General features: G+C 41.4%; 2 protein-coding genes across 4 annotated transcripts in view; both read right to left on the reverse strand.

Annotated features, from left to right (window-relative positions):
* Positions 1-5,310, reverse strand: part of LOC117407053 (vascular endothelial growth factor receptor 1-like) — a 59,598-nt gene extending 54,288 nt beyond the window's left edge. For all 3 annotated transcript variants that reach the window (XM_059030710.1, XM_059030709.1, XM_059030708.1), the window contains exon 1: positions 4,881-5,310. In XM_059030710.1, the coding sequence (XP_058886693.1) occupies positions 4,881-4,938 (58 nt within the window). In that variant the 5' untranslated portion in view covers positions 4,939-5,310. The remainder of the gene's footprint in view (positions 1-4,880) is intronic.
* Positions 5,311-12,311: 7,001 nt separating this feature from the next.
* Positions 12,312-15,269, reverse strand: part of LOC117405382 (uncharacterized) — a 35,384-nt gene continuing 32,426 nt past the window's right edge. The window contains exons 35-37 of the mRNA XM_059030559.1: positions 14,293-14,564; positions 13,188-13,324; positions 12,312-12,756 (exon numbers count right to left, since the gene is read on the reverse strand). Of these exons, the coding sequence (XP_058886542.1) occupies positions 12,595-12,756; positions 13,188-13,324; positions 14,293-14,564 (571 nt within the window). The 3' untranslated portion in view covers positions 12,312-12,594. The remainder of the gene's footprint in view (positions 12,757-13,187; positions 13,325-14,292; positions 14,565-15,269) is intronic.

Here is a 15,269-nt window from a genome sequence, read left to right on the forward strand (position 1 = left end):
GGTGACAGAAGGTGGGAACCAGAAGACCACACCCAGGACAGGAGGTCCGTTTCACAACGCTGTTTAAAGATGCAGTATTTTACACTAGTTGTGTAACCGTAGACAAGTGGAACGTTTATGATTAAAATATTCAGGCACATTTACACATGTTTCACATATAAATTTTACCATAAAAAAGCATAGCAAAGTGTAATAAAGCATAGTGAAAGCATAGAAAAGCATTGTAAAGAATAACGAGGTATGGTAAAACACATTAATAAACTTGGCAAACCAGGGTAAGCTAATGGAAATGCATTGTATAGCCATGGGAAAAGCATGGAAAAACTGCAAAAATACCATGCAAAACTTTTATAAAGGTTGGTGGGGGGGGATGGGGGGGGGGGGGGGAGTGTACAATTAGAGTTTTCTATAATTTCTGTAATTTTGACCGCATGTTGCACAATCACACACAGAAGCATTAGAAATATCTTGCATAACTTTGAAACGCTCAATTGTGCTAAATTTAGAATGGTTGAAAGGGACTTTCAGGAATTCAACGACTGACAACTGACGTTATTTTCAATGTCTTCAGTTGAATTGAATTGATTACGTTTCTTTTAATATTTGTATAACTAGTTATCTAAAACAAAATTGATGTAGTTTTATTTGAACAATTGCCGGTTTCAATAATCCATATCTCTCTTCCAGCAAACATTAGAAAGACACAATTAAATCCATCTTAAAGCCAACAGGTTGCACCCTAAGAAATGTTTTTGATTCTCAAATCCCACACACAGTACCACATTAAGAATCAACGCTATTCCAGTCAGTCTGTCTGTCTGCCTGCCTGCCTCTCTCTCTCTCTCTCTCTCTCTCTCTCTCTCTCTCTCTCTCTCTCTCTCTCTCTCTCTCTCTCTCTCTCTCTCTCTCTCTCTCTCTCTCTCTCTCTCTCTCTCTCTCTCTTTCTCTTCTTTATATTAGTACATATTGGGAATTGCTCAAATAGTCAGTGATTTCTTATTCTGCCTGCTGGCACCTCTCATCTTCATACCAGGATTCCTGTGGTTTTGGCTCTTAACTAAGCAGTTATATAAATGACTTTCCCCTGATATAACGCCACTCCCCTGGGGTCTGCTTTCCAGTACATCAAACACCATGTCATACATCAACAGGTCAAGAGTCTCCTGCACCCGACTGTGCATGCTAATGGTATAACCAACAGGGCTTGAAATCGACTTCCAATAGAAAATCCCATTATAATACACCATTAGTGATGGCTGTCACATATACAGCCTTAAACAGTACATGCTAGTGAGTAAGGGGTGTGCAGAAACTCAGGCTTGTAACTGCCTTTAAGAAGTATTTATCAGCAAGTGTTCAATAAATCCATTCATTAACATGTTGATTTCAAAACAGGAAGATATGTCCTTCCCTCACCTTTACAATGGTGTATTGGCAATTCATTTCCTCGGTACTGGCAATTCACTTCCTCGCTGAGTGTTTTAAATGGTCAGTTCATGGTATCTGTGTGCCAGTACGGCAGTAAAAATGTCAGCGCCCTGGATGAGAGGAAAATTTGCTTCCAGATGGTTTTTAAAACACTCAATGCGGGAGTTAATTGCCATTGATTGGCACTCGGTTGTAAAGGTGAGGGAAGGACAGCTTTTCTTGTTTTGAAATTGACACGTTAATGAATGGATTTATTGAATACCTGTCAATTTATTGAATACGTCTGATGTGCAAAAGTGTAAGACTGTCAAACTCTGATACAATTCTAAATGGCCCACCTTTAAAAAAACATATAATTAGATGAAGGGTGGTCATATTTGAGCCTAATTAATTGATCTAATCTGAGGCTGATCTAAATACCGCCACTGAGATCATTCGAATTTGTGTACCAAGGTTATGAAAATCAAGCACCTAACATGAAAGGACAATGGCATCAATTAAGATGCACCACTGTTGGGAAGAAGTATAAGAAAGACACACATTAAGCTGTACTCAACAGCACCTTTAATATGTCTTCAGTGGTAAAGTAATACTGAAAATAAATATACAAATATCTACAAAATATTAGGTGGACGTTTAGTACAAAATGCTGTAAAGTCTTTGAATTGCCTCCCTAACTTGGTATCCATGTCTATATTAATCCTAGTTTTAATACGAGAAATAATAATAATAATAATAATAATAATAATAATAATAATAATAATAATTCAGCAATGTCAGAATCTGGGTATGATACACCCTGTAGCACATTTCCTTGGAATTGCTTTACCAACCTCTGCTGGTAAGACGGCTATTTCCTTGAACTGTAGGAGGAAATCAGACACTACCAAAGAAAAAGGAGTAGGAGGACAGCTGCCAAACCATAGCGGACAGAGAAGTGGGAGAGTGCAGAGCAGCGTGATGCAGTGGAGGGGAGAGTGCAGAGCAGCGTGATGCAGTGGAGGAGAGAGTGGAGAGCAGCGCGATGCAGTGGAGGGCAGAGTGCAGAGCAGCGTGATGCAGTGGAGGGGAGAGTGCAGAGCAGCGTGATGCAGTGGAGGGGAGAGTGCAGAGCAGCGTGATGCAGTGGAGGGCAGAGTGCAGAGCAGCATGATGCAGTGGAGGGGAGAGTGCAGAGCAGCGTGATGCAGTGGAGGGGAGAGTGGAGAGCAGCGTGATGCAGTGGAGGGGAGAGTGGAGAGCAGCGTGATGCAGTGGAGGGGAGAGTGCAGAGCAGCATGATGCAGTGGAGGGGAGAGTGGAGAGCAGCACGATGCAGTGGAGGAGAGAGTGCAGAGCAGCGTGATGCAGTGGAGGGGAGAGTGGAGAGCAGCGTGATGCAGTGGAGGGGAGAGTGCAGAGCAGCGTGATGCAGTGGATGGGAGAGTGGAGAGCAGCGTGATGCAGTGGAGGGGAGAGTGCAGAGCAGTGTGATGCAGTGGAGGGGAGAGTGGAGAGCAGCGTGATGCAGTGGAGGGAAGAGTGGAGAGCAGCGTGATGCAGTGGAGGGGAGAGTGCAGAGCAGCGTGATGCAGTGGAGGGGAGAGTGGAGAGCAGCGTGATGCAGTGGAGGGGAGAGTGCAGAGCAGCGTGATGCAGTGGAGGGGAGAGGAGAGCAGCACGATGCAGTGGAGGAGAGAGTGGAGAGCAGTGTGATGCAGTGGAGGGGAGAGTGCAGAGCAGTGTGATGCAGTGGAGGGGAGAGTGGAGAGCAGCGTGATGCAGTGGAGGGGAGAGTGGAGAGCAGCGTGATGCAGTGGAGGGGAGAGTGCAGAGCAGCGTGATGCAGTGGAGGGGAGAGTGGAGAGCAGCGTGATACAGTGGAGGGGAGAGTGCAGAGCAGCGTGATGCAGTGGAGGGGAGAGGAGAGCAGCACGATGCAGTGGAGGAGAGAGTGGAGAGCAGTGTGATGCAATGGAGGGGAGAGTGCAGAGCAGCATGATGCAGTGGAGGGGAGAGTTTTAAGACATTTTGAACAGCAGCTAAGAGTTACTGTCGCCCTGCTGGCATATGAAATCCCAGACAAGCTTGACAGCAAATAGATACTTTTAGGACTATAGACAACAATCGAATGGCTTGGGGATTTTACAGTAAAGAGCTTTTAAATCAACTGTAAAATATTCAAGCAGTATTATGAACCAGCATGGCCAGTTGAAAATGAGTTCAGACCAGGGGATTCCAACAGTAGGGCTTGTGCAGGGTGTGGGGATACAAAAATGAAACAGCGTCCTATATAGTGGACATCACATGATCATCCTGACTTGCTGTTAATTTACGTTCCTGTTAATTTGGAAAAAGCGGTCACGACCCTTTGTGGTTTATATTGGACCTTTCATTTCAGTATGTCATCAAACTAGGGAAGCAACGCCCTTTCTGATTCAACTGGTCCCGGAGATCGCTTTGTTCGGGGTCGTGTGGAAGTCACAGTTACTACAGGGTGGAGTGTGTGGGTGGAGGTGAGCACGTAGACGCACCTGACCTGCGTTTCTTTAAACTGCCCATTCTCCCCACACACAGTGAACGCACACTGATATCTGAACGGGTCTCGGAAAGCATACGCGTTCGGTTCTTTTTATTATTTTATTTTTTTTTAGCAGACGCCTTTATCCAAGGCGACTTACAGAGACTAGGGTGTGTGAACTATGCATCAGCTGCAGAGTCACTTACAACTACGTCTCACCCGAAAGACGGAACACAAGGAGGTTAAGTGACTTGCTCAGGGTCACACAATGAGTCAGTGGCTGAGGTTGGATTTGAACCGGGGACCTCCTGGTTACAAGCCCTTTTCTTTAACCACTGGACCACACAGCCTCCTATTAAGTGCCATTAAGTGCCATTGTCCTCATTGTAATGTTGTGCAGCATTTTTTAAATGGCATCTACTTGTTATTTTATATGTCTCTTATTTAGCTATTTTGTTATGATAACTTATGACAAATACTACAGAGCATCATTTTCAACCCAAGTCGCAATTTCATTAGCGTCCTCCTCGCTATATCACAGTACCGCATGTCACAGTCACTTCAGACAGCTAAAGAATAGTTCTGCATTAGAGGTAAACCACGCTATAGTCTTGTTGTAGCAGTGTAATTATGGGTGTTTTATCAGTATGCTACTACAGACATGTATTGGATTATTGGATTAGTTTGTATACTATAACGATACATTTAGCCTTATACGGAAAACTACTATATATATATATATATATATATATATATATATATATATATATATATATATATATATATATATATATATATATATTCCAACAAAAGAATCAGGCAAAAACGAGATTAACCACATACTACTGCTACTGCTACTGCTACTACTACTACTACTACTACTACTACTAATAATAATAATAATAATAATAATAATACATACATACATACATACATACATAAATGCACTCACCCTTAGACAGTACGTTTCCAGCAAGTCCACAGCACATAATCAATATATAACAAATCATACTGCTGGTCTTAGGAAAGAAATCCTCTTTTTTCTGAAATAGTGGTTTTCCTGCGGATACGATCACAACCCCTTTAAAGAAACACAGCCACTGTGTTGGTCCACAGCTCTTCGTAATGAGGGTTATATTTGAAAGAATCCTTGTCAACGAGGCTCAAGGCACGGCGGTGTGTCAGCCTGTTTTGGTGTTCCAACAAGGTGAGCGTGTATCCAGTTAGGCTGTAAGGTCCCTGCTACTCAATAAATTCCGCCCCACTGGCCAGTGATTTATAACATTATTCCAAGCGCTTCAGAACAAGCCTATCTGTGACGTGATGCTGGAGGCGAGCGCTCACACCCACATGGGTCAAACTTCACGGCTGTCCCAAGTGCTCTCAGACCCTGAGTAGTTGAGAGCCTCGCTCCCGCTGATCTTAAAACCAGGGAGCCGCTTCCTGGGGCGGGTCCCAAGTAGGGCGTCAAGGGGATACGCTGAAGAGGGGTTAGCACTTCGTTTCAAGAACTCTCACGCAAGCACATCATGTGGAGCTTGCAATAGGCTGACTAAAATAGTATTCTTTCTTAATGGTACATATCGGTATATGTTTATGATTTTAAAAATATTAACGCCACTTTCATCCTCAAATGATCAGTAAAGCTAGAGTCGGTGTCGCCCTTACCTGATGTAACGTAAATATGAAAGTTAAATCACATAGCAGCATCTTTATATTAAAATCATATCAAGAGTGTCCTGAAGCCAACTATTGGCACATAATAACATATTACATTGCAGGCTTATTTGTTTCATAACAAGAAAATAAAAGAACAACCAAACAGCGTGCACTGTATTTGATTTCAAACATGCTTTGATTTACACGCGAAACGGTGCGGGGGGAAAGCCAATGAGGAAACTTCTTGCAGAAAGGAAATCGGTGATGGATGAGGTTGGGAAAGGAAATCTTAAACAACAGCGGCACGTCAGGCGCCGATGTAACAGCAGCAAGCAGGTATAAACACCCTCAAAGTCTGACTACCCATCGCTGATACTGCAGAACAAAGTCTGTCTGTGGAAATGTGTCTTACTTCAAGCTGCACGTTTCAGTGTCCAGGAATTAGAACAATGCGTCATCCTTACAGTATTGTTCCATCGATAAATTCATATGCATTGTTTAATGTGTTTACCATGCCCTGCGTGTGAATTGTGTTTATTTTGTATTTGTTTTTATTTTCTTCAATGTATTCTTCTTCTTTTAGTTTTTTAAAGTTTGTATTGAAAAAAACTTTCTAATATCGAAGATATTATTATTATTATTATTATTATTATTATTATTATTATTATTATTATTATTATTATTATTATTATTATTATTATTATTACACTTTAAACCAAATGTTTAAGAAATACATCTTAGCTATAGATTTTAAACACGTTGTAGTATTTATATATTTCACACTATAATGTTTAGTTTAGTTTTTTTCCCATTAAAACACACACTACACGACTGGTTTCACAGACACCGATTATCACTAATTTTGGACTACCGCCTGTGAAACCAGTACTACGATGTGTATACTATTTGTGTTAGTTGTATTACTTGTGCATACTATTTGTGTTTAATGTATTATTATTATTATTATTATTATTATTATTATTATTATTATTATTATTATTATTATTATTATTATTATTATTATTATTATTGCATTGTAAAGACAATCTCGTTTCGCAGTTATCTTTAAGTAACCTGTAGTCTATTATTTGCACTCCTGCACATACAGAAATAGGTTTCCTCTGACGCTTCTGTCTGTGGCTTGCGATAAGTGTTTATTGGTGTGTGGGTGTCAGTTTCTTGGAGAGGGGGCTGATAGCAGCTTCGAAGGTGATTTGCGGTGGAGCTGAAATGAGTGTTCGCTTTTATTTTCTTGAGGTTTCTTTGTAAAACAAATTCCAATGACTGCACACACTCACACTTATGCTGCTGGAATGCGATTCCAGTTTACTGTTTTAATTATGCGTTATATTTTGCTTTGAATATGAAACCTCCTCAGAGATGCTACACCTGGTTCACAGGTGCACCCTGGTTAGCTAAAAACCAAACAACAAAAAAAAGATTCGTCACGTGGATTATCGGTTCAGGAGATTAAGATCAGACAACACCTACACTGTTTTAAATATACCTTTTTAAATCACATTTTATTTCCTGCAGTTATGAAGCCGACATTTTAAAATACATGACTTAATTCGAGTGAAAAAGACAATCAATTCTTCACAAAAATAAGTTATTTTAACAAATGATTTCCATTATTCTTATTTTTTATTCGAGCTTTTCTCTTCACATATTATTTAGAAAACAAAAAAGCACAAAGAAAAAAAGGGTGTTCCTCTGTACCAAATTAAATCTCCTCATGATTAAGACGCTTTGTCGAAACGCGTTGAGATTTTGTTTGTGCTTTTTTTCTTTTCTATAAAATATGTGACGAGAAAAGCTCAAATAAAAAATAAGAGTAATGGAAAAAATTTGTTAAAATAAATTATTTTTGTGGAGAATTGGTTGTCTTTTTCACTCGAATTAATGTATATGGGCCTGTTGGCAATCAATACAAATACATGACTTAAAATGTGCAAATAAATGAGAAACACAAATGGTTGTAGCTTTTAGCTGTAAAATAATATGACTATGTGTGTGTGTGTTTATAATGACACTCCTGACTGTAATGTCAGAACTAATTAATGTAATGTCTGTTTAGAATAGCAATACACTCTAGTAAAACCAATTGCGATGTTGCAAGACCTACTGTAGCTACCTGCAGGGATGCCATTAAACCAATCAGAACGCGTTGATGCAAATGAACGAGCTCATCAGAATGAATGGGTACACTAACTGAGGGACCAACACATTGACTCAGTTATATTAGAATATCCCAGAGACCGTGATTTCCAGAAATGTATGTGGTCAGCTGAGGTGTCATAGACCTATAGAAGCTGCAACAATCATATGTATATTTATGGTGTAGGCTTTCATAACTGTTTTATAAGTCGCTTGAAGAGTATAGGACTAGCCTGTGTGTCCCCTGCCTGTCCTACATGCTTATGTCTCAAGTAACACATTTTTGCACATATTTAGAAAATGGCTTATCCAATTGTCATGAAACTTGCTACTAACATTATCTAACATAAGTTATTGAGAATATCAGATTGTGAAGTTATCGGTGGGTGTCTGTCTGTCCGTACATCCATCCCACTGTAAGTCACCCTTGCAGTTTTGCATTTCCTGGAGAATTGCTGATCAAATTGTGATGAAACATTCCACTGCTGATTCTGATTCTGATTCTGATTCTGATTCCGATTCTGATTCCATACTGTTCTGCAATAGTGCTGATATAGAGCATGCTCATGAACTTCAGCTTCATCGTGCTGATGGCTCTATATTTGAATTCACAGCCTGAATGGCAGATGAATGCTCCAGACATGCTAGTTTTTTGAAGCCCATAGGGGAGAGTGTATTCAAGGTCTAGATGGCAGGATAACAGCTCATTGGAGACTCGTTGCTGTAACTCCTGAGAGGGAAACGCTGCTTCCTGTATTACACACAATCTGGTGCCAAGGAGACTAAGCCAGGGCTCCATTGTGCTTTTAACAATGACATCCTGGGCTCAGCTGCCCACAAGTATTTTTATAGCAAGGCTGTGTGAATGGGTAACCTGTCTCTACTGACAGTGGAATATACTCAATCCTGCAGTTTACTTCACACCATTGTGAATGGACAGGCACATATTAACCTGGCTAATTTCTTAGGTATTATTGAACTGATTTCCTTCACTGGGCTGCTTCTGCTAATATGCTTGATATAGGGAACTCATAGCTATTATAAACAGGTAGATGTTGAGTGCAGTCTCACTATAGGAACAGCGACACACGAAATGCTGGTGGAATTGTGAGGTTGTGTTTTTCTGTTTAATAGTTATGCTACTAAATATATATATATATATATATATATATATATATATATATATATAAATATATAAATATATATATATATATATATATCCTGCTCGACCGTCTCTTCTGTATTCGACTGCTCGACCGTCTCTTCTGTATTCGACAGCTCGACCGTCTCTTCTGTATTCGACTGCTCGACCGTCTCTTCTGTATTCGACTGCTCGACCGTCTCTTCTGTATTCGACTGCTCGACCGTCTCTTCTGTATTCGACTGCTCGACCGTCTCTTCTGTATTCGACTGCTCGACCGTCTCTTCTGTATTCGACAGCTCGACCGTCTCTTCTGTATTCGACTGCTCGACCGTCTCTTCTGTATTCGACTGCTCGACCGTCTCTTCTGTATTCGACAGCTCGACCGTCTCTTCTGTATTCGACTGCTCGACCGTCGCTTCTGTATTCGACAGCTCGACCGTCTCTTCTGTATTCGACTGCTCGACCGTCTCTTCTGTATTCGACTGCTCGACCGTCTCTTCTGTATTCGACTGCTCGACCGTCTCTTCTGTATTCGACTGCTCGACCGTCTCTTCTGTATTCGACTGCTCGACCGTCTCTTCTGTATTCGACTGCTCGACCGTCTCTTCTGTATTCGACAGCTCGACCGTCTCTTCTGTATTCGACTGCTCGACCGTCTCTTCTGTATTCGACTGCTCGACCGTCTCTTCTGTATTCGACTGCTCGACCGTCTCTTCTGTATTCGACTGCTCGACCGTCTCTTCTGTATTCGACTGCTCGACCGTCTCTTCTGTATTTGACAGCTCGACCGTCTCTTCTGTATTCGACTGCTTGACCATCGCTTCTGTATTCGACTGCTCGACCGTCGCTTCTGTAACCAGGATTTTTCATTATCTATGCAACTGCAGCTTTATAACACTTATGAAGATAGCCCAGACCCATAAACAGTGTTGTATTGTGAAAGTCCCAGTGCCTCACGGAGTCTCTTTATCTCTCTTTATCTTCATGATGTACTGCAGCAGTGTGTGGCCCTTGTCCAGAGGCTCTCCATATTTCATGCACTTGTATCCCTTTTCAATGGACATGCTGTTCCTCTGCGGCTGATGTTTACCAAACCTATTGTCAAGGAATAAGAATCATCATTCATCAAGGACTAATGGGGTAGAAGAGCGGATCTCTTAGTGTCTTCCTGGCTCAAGGATTGCTGGGCCTCCTGTTCCTGTTTCTTCTGCCCGAAGTTTCGGAGACCAAGTGGCTCCTTTTTGTTATGTTTTTTTTTTCTGTTTATTTTAAAGTGACGTAGAACAGGGTGTACTTTAATTATCTAAACAGTGGCAGATCTTAAGACACTTGAGATTATAAACTAGATGGTTTTTTTTTTTAATGAATGTACAATATTTATGTTATTTAGTGGGTCAGTAATCAATATATTTTTTGATTGCTAGAACTATTCTTGATTTGGAAGAGACTGATTAACTGTCTAGTTCACAGAAAGTTACCGCCTGTTACAATGACACTGTTGCATTTCCCCATCATTGTACAGTTTTTTTCGTTTTTTTAAAAACATTATATATGGTATTTTTTAATCCTTACTATATATAAAACAATAGAACACATTGTCAGACCTTCTGTCACAAGGAAACTGAACAAAAATATCTCGATTGATACTCAGATGGATTAAAAATGACAAATAAGTCATGCAACCAAAATTATCCCTACCTGGTTAAGAAATTCCACCTATTCGTGTAAAGCCTGCACAAGGCGTGTAGGTCCGACTGTATTTTGTATCTTGTTTTTTAAGGTGAAAGCATGCCATCTAATGGCTGTTACTAATATGTGCAGGTCAGGTCTATCTGGAGCAAGTCTGGATATTTGAGTAATAATAATAATAATAATAATGATAATGATGATGATGATGATGATGATGATGATGATGATGTAATCAATCCTATAACATGACTTGCTTATTGAACTCATATCTAGTAATATTAGAAAGGTATGGTGGGATGTAGCCCAGTGTTTCTGTGTTCTTTGCAGAGTGGGGTCTGTCTGTTTGTGTATGCTGTGTACAATGCTGTGTACAATGCTGTGTACAATACTGTGTCCTGGGTCTTCAACACGGTGGATTCTTTTATCAGTTGCTTATGGACTGCGCTGAAGTTAAACAGAATGATCATTGCTTCAGGAATCATATATTCTTCTCATATCTGCATGGCTTACCATATTATAACATTCATTAACATCTCTCTGTAATGAGGAATTTAATTACTGTCTAACTTATTATGGTGCACACATACACATCCTGCAATTCCATTTCAATGTATAAAATAATACGTATGAAAAAAGGTATCTGCACAAGTACTGTGCAACAGTTTCCCCCCTCATGTTCAGAACACCAGTGAGGCTTGCAGTAGATGAGCTCCCTCTAGTGGTAATATAGAGACAGTGTTGTACAGAACTCTGTGCTGTTAATCTGTTTCCATGCAGCAATGCAGCAGGTTTTGTTGTTGTTGTTGTTTTTGTTATATACCTAATTAAGAAAACACAAGTTATCCTCTTTTACTATAAAAAGCCAACAGAAAGTGCAGTAAATAGCACAGTGAAGAATGTGACAGTGAAACGTAATATTATTTGGAAACTAGCTCTTAGTTTTGGTTTGCTGGGAAAGAACCGGCAACATCCGTGGCAAACTCGCCTTTGCATGCAAACAGAGTCTTTTCACTCAACTCCGGTAGAATATCAGTAGGGGTTCAGAAGCAATGCAGGAGAACAAGGTCAGGGCGGACTGGCGCTCAGTCCATGCTCATGGAAACGAGGTATCATTTGGTTAATACACTGCTAGGCTGTGCTGACAGCAGTTTGTAAAAGCTGTATATTTTCTTGTGTAAGAAACCTTCACTAATTCACTGGCATTTTGGTTGGGGGGTTGGGGGGTTGGGGGGGGGGCTTTTCACAGATGTTTAGTTTCTAAACAAACCAAACTGAGTTCACTTGGAAACAAACTCTGGAAGAAAATAACTCAGTTCCTTTTGTATTCACATACTGTACACACCTCAGTGCAAAAGAACTTGGTTCACTTCCAAAGGAGTTCTTTTTGCTGGTTCACTTCAACATTTTTCTGAACTGACTGTGCTTTCACATTGCACTGAAACACACAAACCAAAGTCCTTTTGCCCAAATGGACCGAGACCACCTCTTGAGAAGGACTCGGTTTGATTCGAGTAAAACTAACTGAACCGGAAAAAATCAGCCCAAACTAAACATGTGTGGAGACACCCTTTAAGAGAAATGAAGAGACATCACTGCTCCTTTAAGAGAAATGAAGAGACATCACTGCTCCTTTAAGAGAAATGAAGAGACATCACTGCTCATTTAAGAGAAATGAAGAGACATCACTGCTCCTTTAAGAGAAATGAAGAGACATCACTGCTCATTTAAGAGAAATGAAGAGACATCACTGCTCCTTTAAGAGAAATGAAGAGACATCACTGCTCCTTTAAGAGAAATGAAGAGACATCACTGCTCCTTTAAGAGAAATGAAGAGACATCACTGCTCCTTTAAGAGAAATGAAGAGACATCACTGCTCAACCCAACGATTGCAGCTATTGACAGCTCTGGACGACAGCCTGCACTGATTTGGCTCAGTTGTTCCTTCGACTGTAAACAGCTCTCGTTGCTTTTTTGCAGCAGTTCCTAAAGGGGGTCTGGTTTAACACAGCAGAGGTGTCAGCTCTCAGTCTGCTCCTGTATCCACTCCTGAAACTTCGTTAACCTCGTGTACACCCCCGGGCGGTGCCACCGAGCACAGCCCTCTCCCCAGCTCACGATCCCAGCCAGGAACCAGCTCCCCGAAGGAGCCTCACAGGCAAGGGGCCCTCCAGAGTCCCCCTGCAATCAGAGAAGAGAAGGAAACAAGACTGATTATCCAAACCTGTGAGCTCCAGACTGCATGACTCGTCCTTGACTGAATCAACCGCAGGGGAGCCCTAATGAACAAATTCATAACGAGACCTCGCATCACTGACACTGAAAAAGGGAAAGTCAAATCTATAACGCTCCTATCCCCTCCCCTATCACATCATATACTGTACAGCTCTCCAGACAATAGCTTGAGCCTCATCTGCTCTGGGACTGTGAGGCGGGCAGACAATCTTTAGCAGTATTCTCATAGTGAGCGATACACCCTTAGGTGAGTGTAGGAACCTGAAACTAAGCCCATCGCTATTGCGCCCGGACTCATGTTAAATTGAGGACTGGAATGGGCAGTGAGATCCAGCCCTTCCCTTGCACAGGTGAGCACAAAGACCCTGGTTCTGTACCTGGCAGGCATCGACCCCCCCGCTCAGGTACCCCGCACACAGCATTCTGGGGCTCAGGGCGTTTCCCAGGTATCGGTTACACACAGTCTGGTTGATGATCATCACTGGGGCTTGCTGCAGTACCACCGGAGGTGCACCTATAATGAAGAGAAGAATCACATTGTCATCATTCTGTAAACGCCTCTGTTATCCAAACAGCCCCTCTGGCAACCAGGCACGTATTGCGTTTCGTTTCTCTCAAGAAAAGAAAAATAAGCTGAACAAATAACCCCCTATCGCTTTTTTACTTACTCGTCTGAACCCATCAGTTTGCAAACTGCCATTAGTTTGGCTAATAAGAGGTTCCACTGTAAAGCATAACACCCAGTCATATGAAAATCAGGATCAGGAAATAAAACAAGATGTTAAGGAGTACATTAGAGGTTGCGTTTGCACAGAGTTCTGCTTTCTGCATGCACAGGAAATTGCAAATGGAAATTGTAAACGCAACAGTGCAATGTACAAATGCAGAAATAACAGCTATTAATACCAGTTTCAAGATAAGCCTGTGTTTCTTATTTCTCTCAATGATTCAGATGCCCTTTTAAAAGAATATAAAATCTTAATGTACTTTCCTGGTATAGGGGGAAAAGTAACTTGACCACAAAGGAACGTGCTACACTGTACAGCATTCTTATCTGAAGTTATTTGTATAAAACTTCTCTTGTATAAAAACTGGCTCTGGCGCTCCGACGGGTAAGGGAGGCAAAACCATCAGGGACTGTTTCTCCTCATCCCGCTACAGCGGACCCTACTGGCCAGGCGCCCAGTGAACTCAGGCAGACATCTGCAGGGCTGGCCACGCTGACATCCGCTCTCGAGTTCCTGGGTGAAAAAGGAAGCTGGCTGGGTCGTGGGATCGGAGGAAGCCCAGTTCTCCTGAGCTGTGTGGGGAATTGCTGTGGCAAGGGGGAAAAATAATTGGACACTCTGAACTGGGGAGAAAATAATTGGAGGTAAAATAATTGGGCCCTCTAAATTAAAAAAAGATAAATAAATAAATACATAAATAAATACTGTAAAAAGGCTGTAAAACTGGGTAATAAATGAAGAAAGACTCCCTTACCCTCTTCATTGAGCAGTCCCCAGCCTGTTATGAAGCAGCGTTGGCCAACGGGGAACACGTGTGTGGCTGCCGGTAGACATATAGCCTGAATATTATCATCGTACACCACGGGGGCTGCCAGTTCCAGCAAAGCGACATCATAGTCCAGCGACACGTCATCATAGCGCCCATGGGTGATGATGCGCTTGATCGCCTGTGTGACTGGCTTGGGGGCCGTTAGATTCTGTGAGTGTGTGCCAATCACCGCGGACCACAGAGAGGGACTGGAGTACCTGCAACACGCGGGTCAGATCAGTAAGGCTTCATGCTGGATAGAGTTCAAGGGCTACATACTCAAAGCTCTTTGCTCCAAACCGTCAGTGATGCATTTGTTTACAGAGTGGACAAACTAAAAAAGTGACCACACCAGAAATTCATTTAGGGGCTTGTGCGCCGTCTCCGATTGTCTGTAACTCACTGGAGTATTGTAATACACTTCAGAAAATGACATTTATATTTTAGTATTTGTCAAAAAGTAATTGGTATTTTTATTTTAGAGAGGCCTATATTTCCCGCAAAATTGCCCACTCCATAGTACAGCTGTGGCCAAAAGTTTTGCATCACCTAGAATTTTAGGATTTAAAAAAAGAAAAAAAAAACTATATGAACATAATTTAGATCTTTTACTTAACATCATCTAATCAAATAAACTACAAAATCATATTGCAAGTGTCTACCGGAGATTTTAGATTTTGAAATGTCACCTTTTTCAATTTTTTTATATGGAAAACTACAAAACGGTATGTAATTCAGTATGTTAATGTAACATTATCCAGCAGGTTTCATTCGACTTTATGAAGCACAATGAGTTCATTCTACAGGGCGATGCAACACTTTTGGCCAGAGCTGTACATGTAAAATAAGGCACTTGGAGCTAATAGCATTGAGAATGTAGCTCTGACACACAAGTACACCCACACTGTGCTGCAGCACCGCAG

The sequence above is a fragment of the Acipenser ruthenus genome, chromosome 9 (assembly GCF_902713425.1).
Source record: "Acipenser ruthenus chromosome 9, fAciRut3.2 maternal haplotype, whole genome shotgun sequence".
Lineage (NCBI taxonomy): Eukaryota > Metazoa > Chordata > Actinopteri > Acipenseriformes > Acipenseridae > Acipenser > Acipenser ruthenus.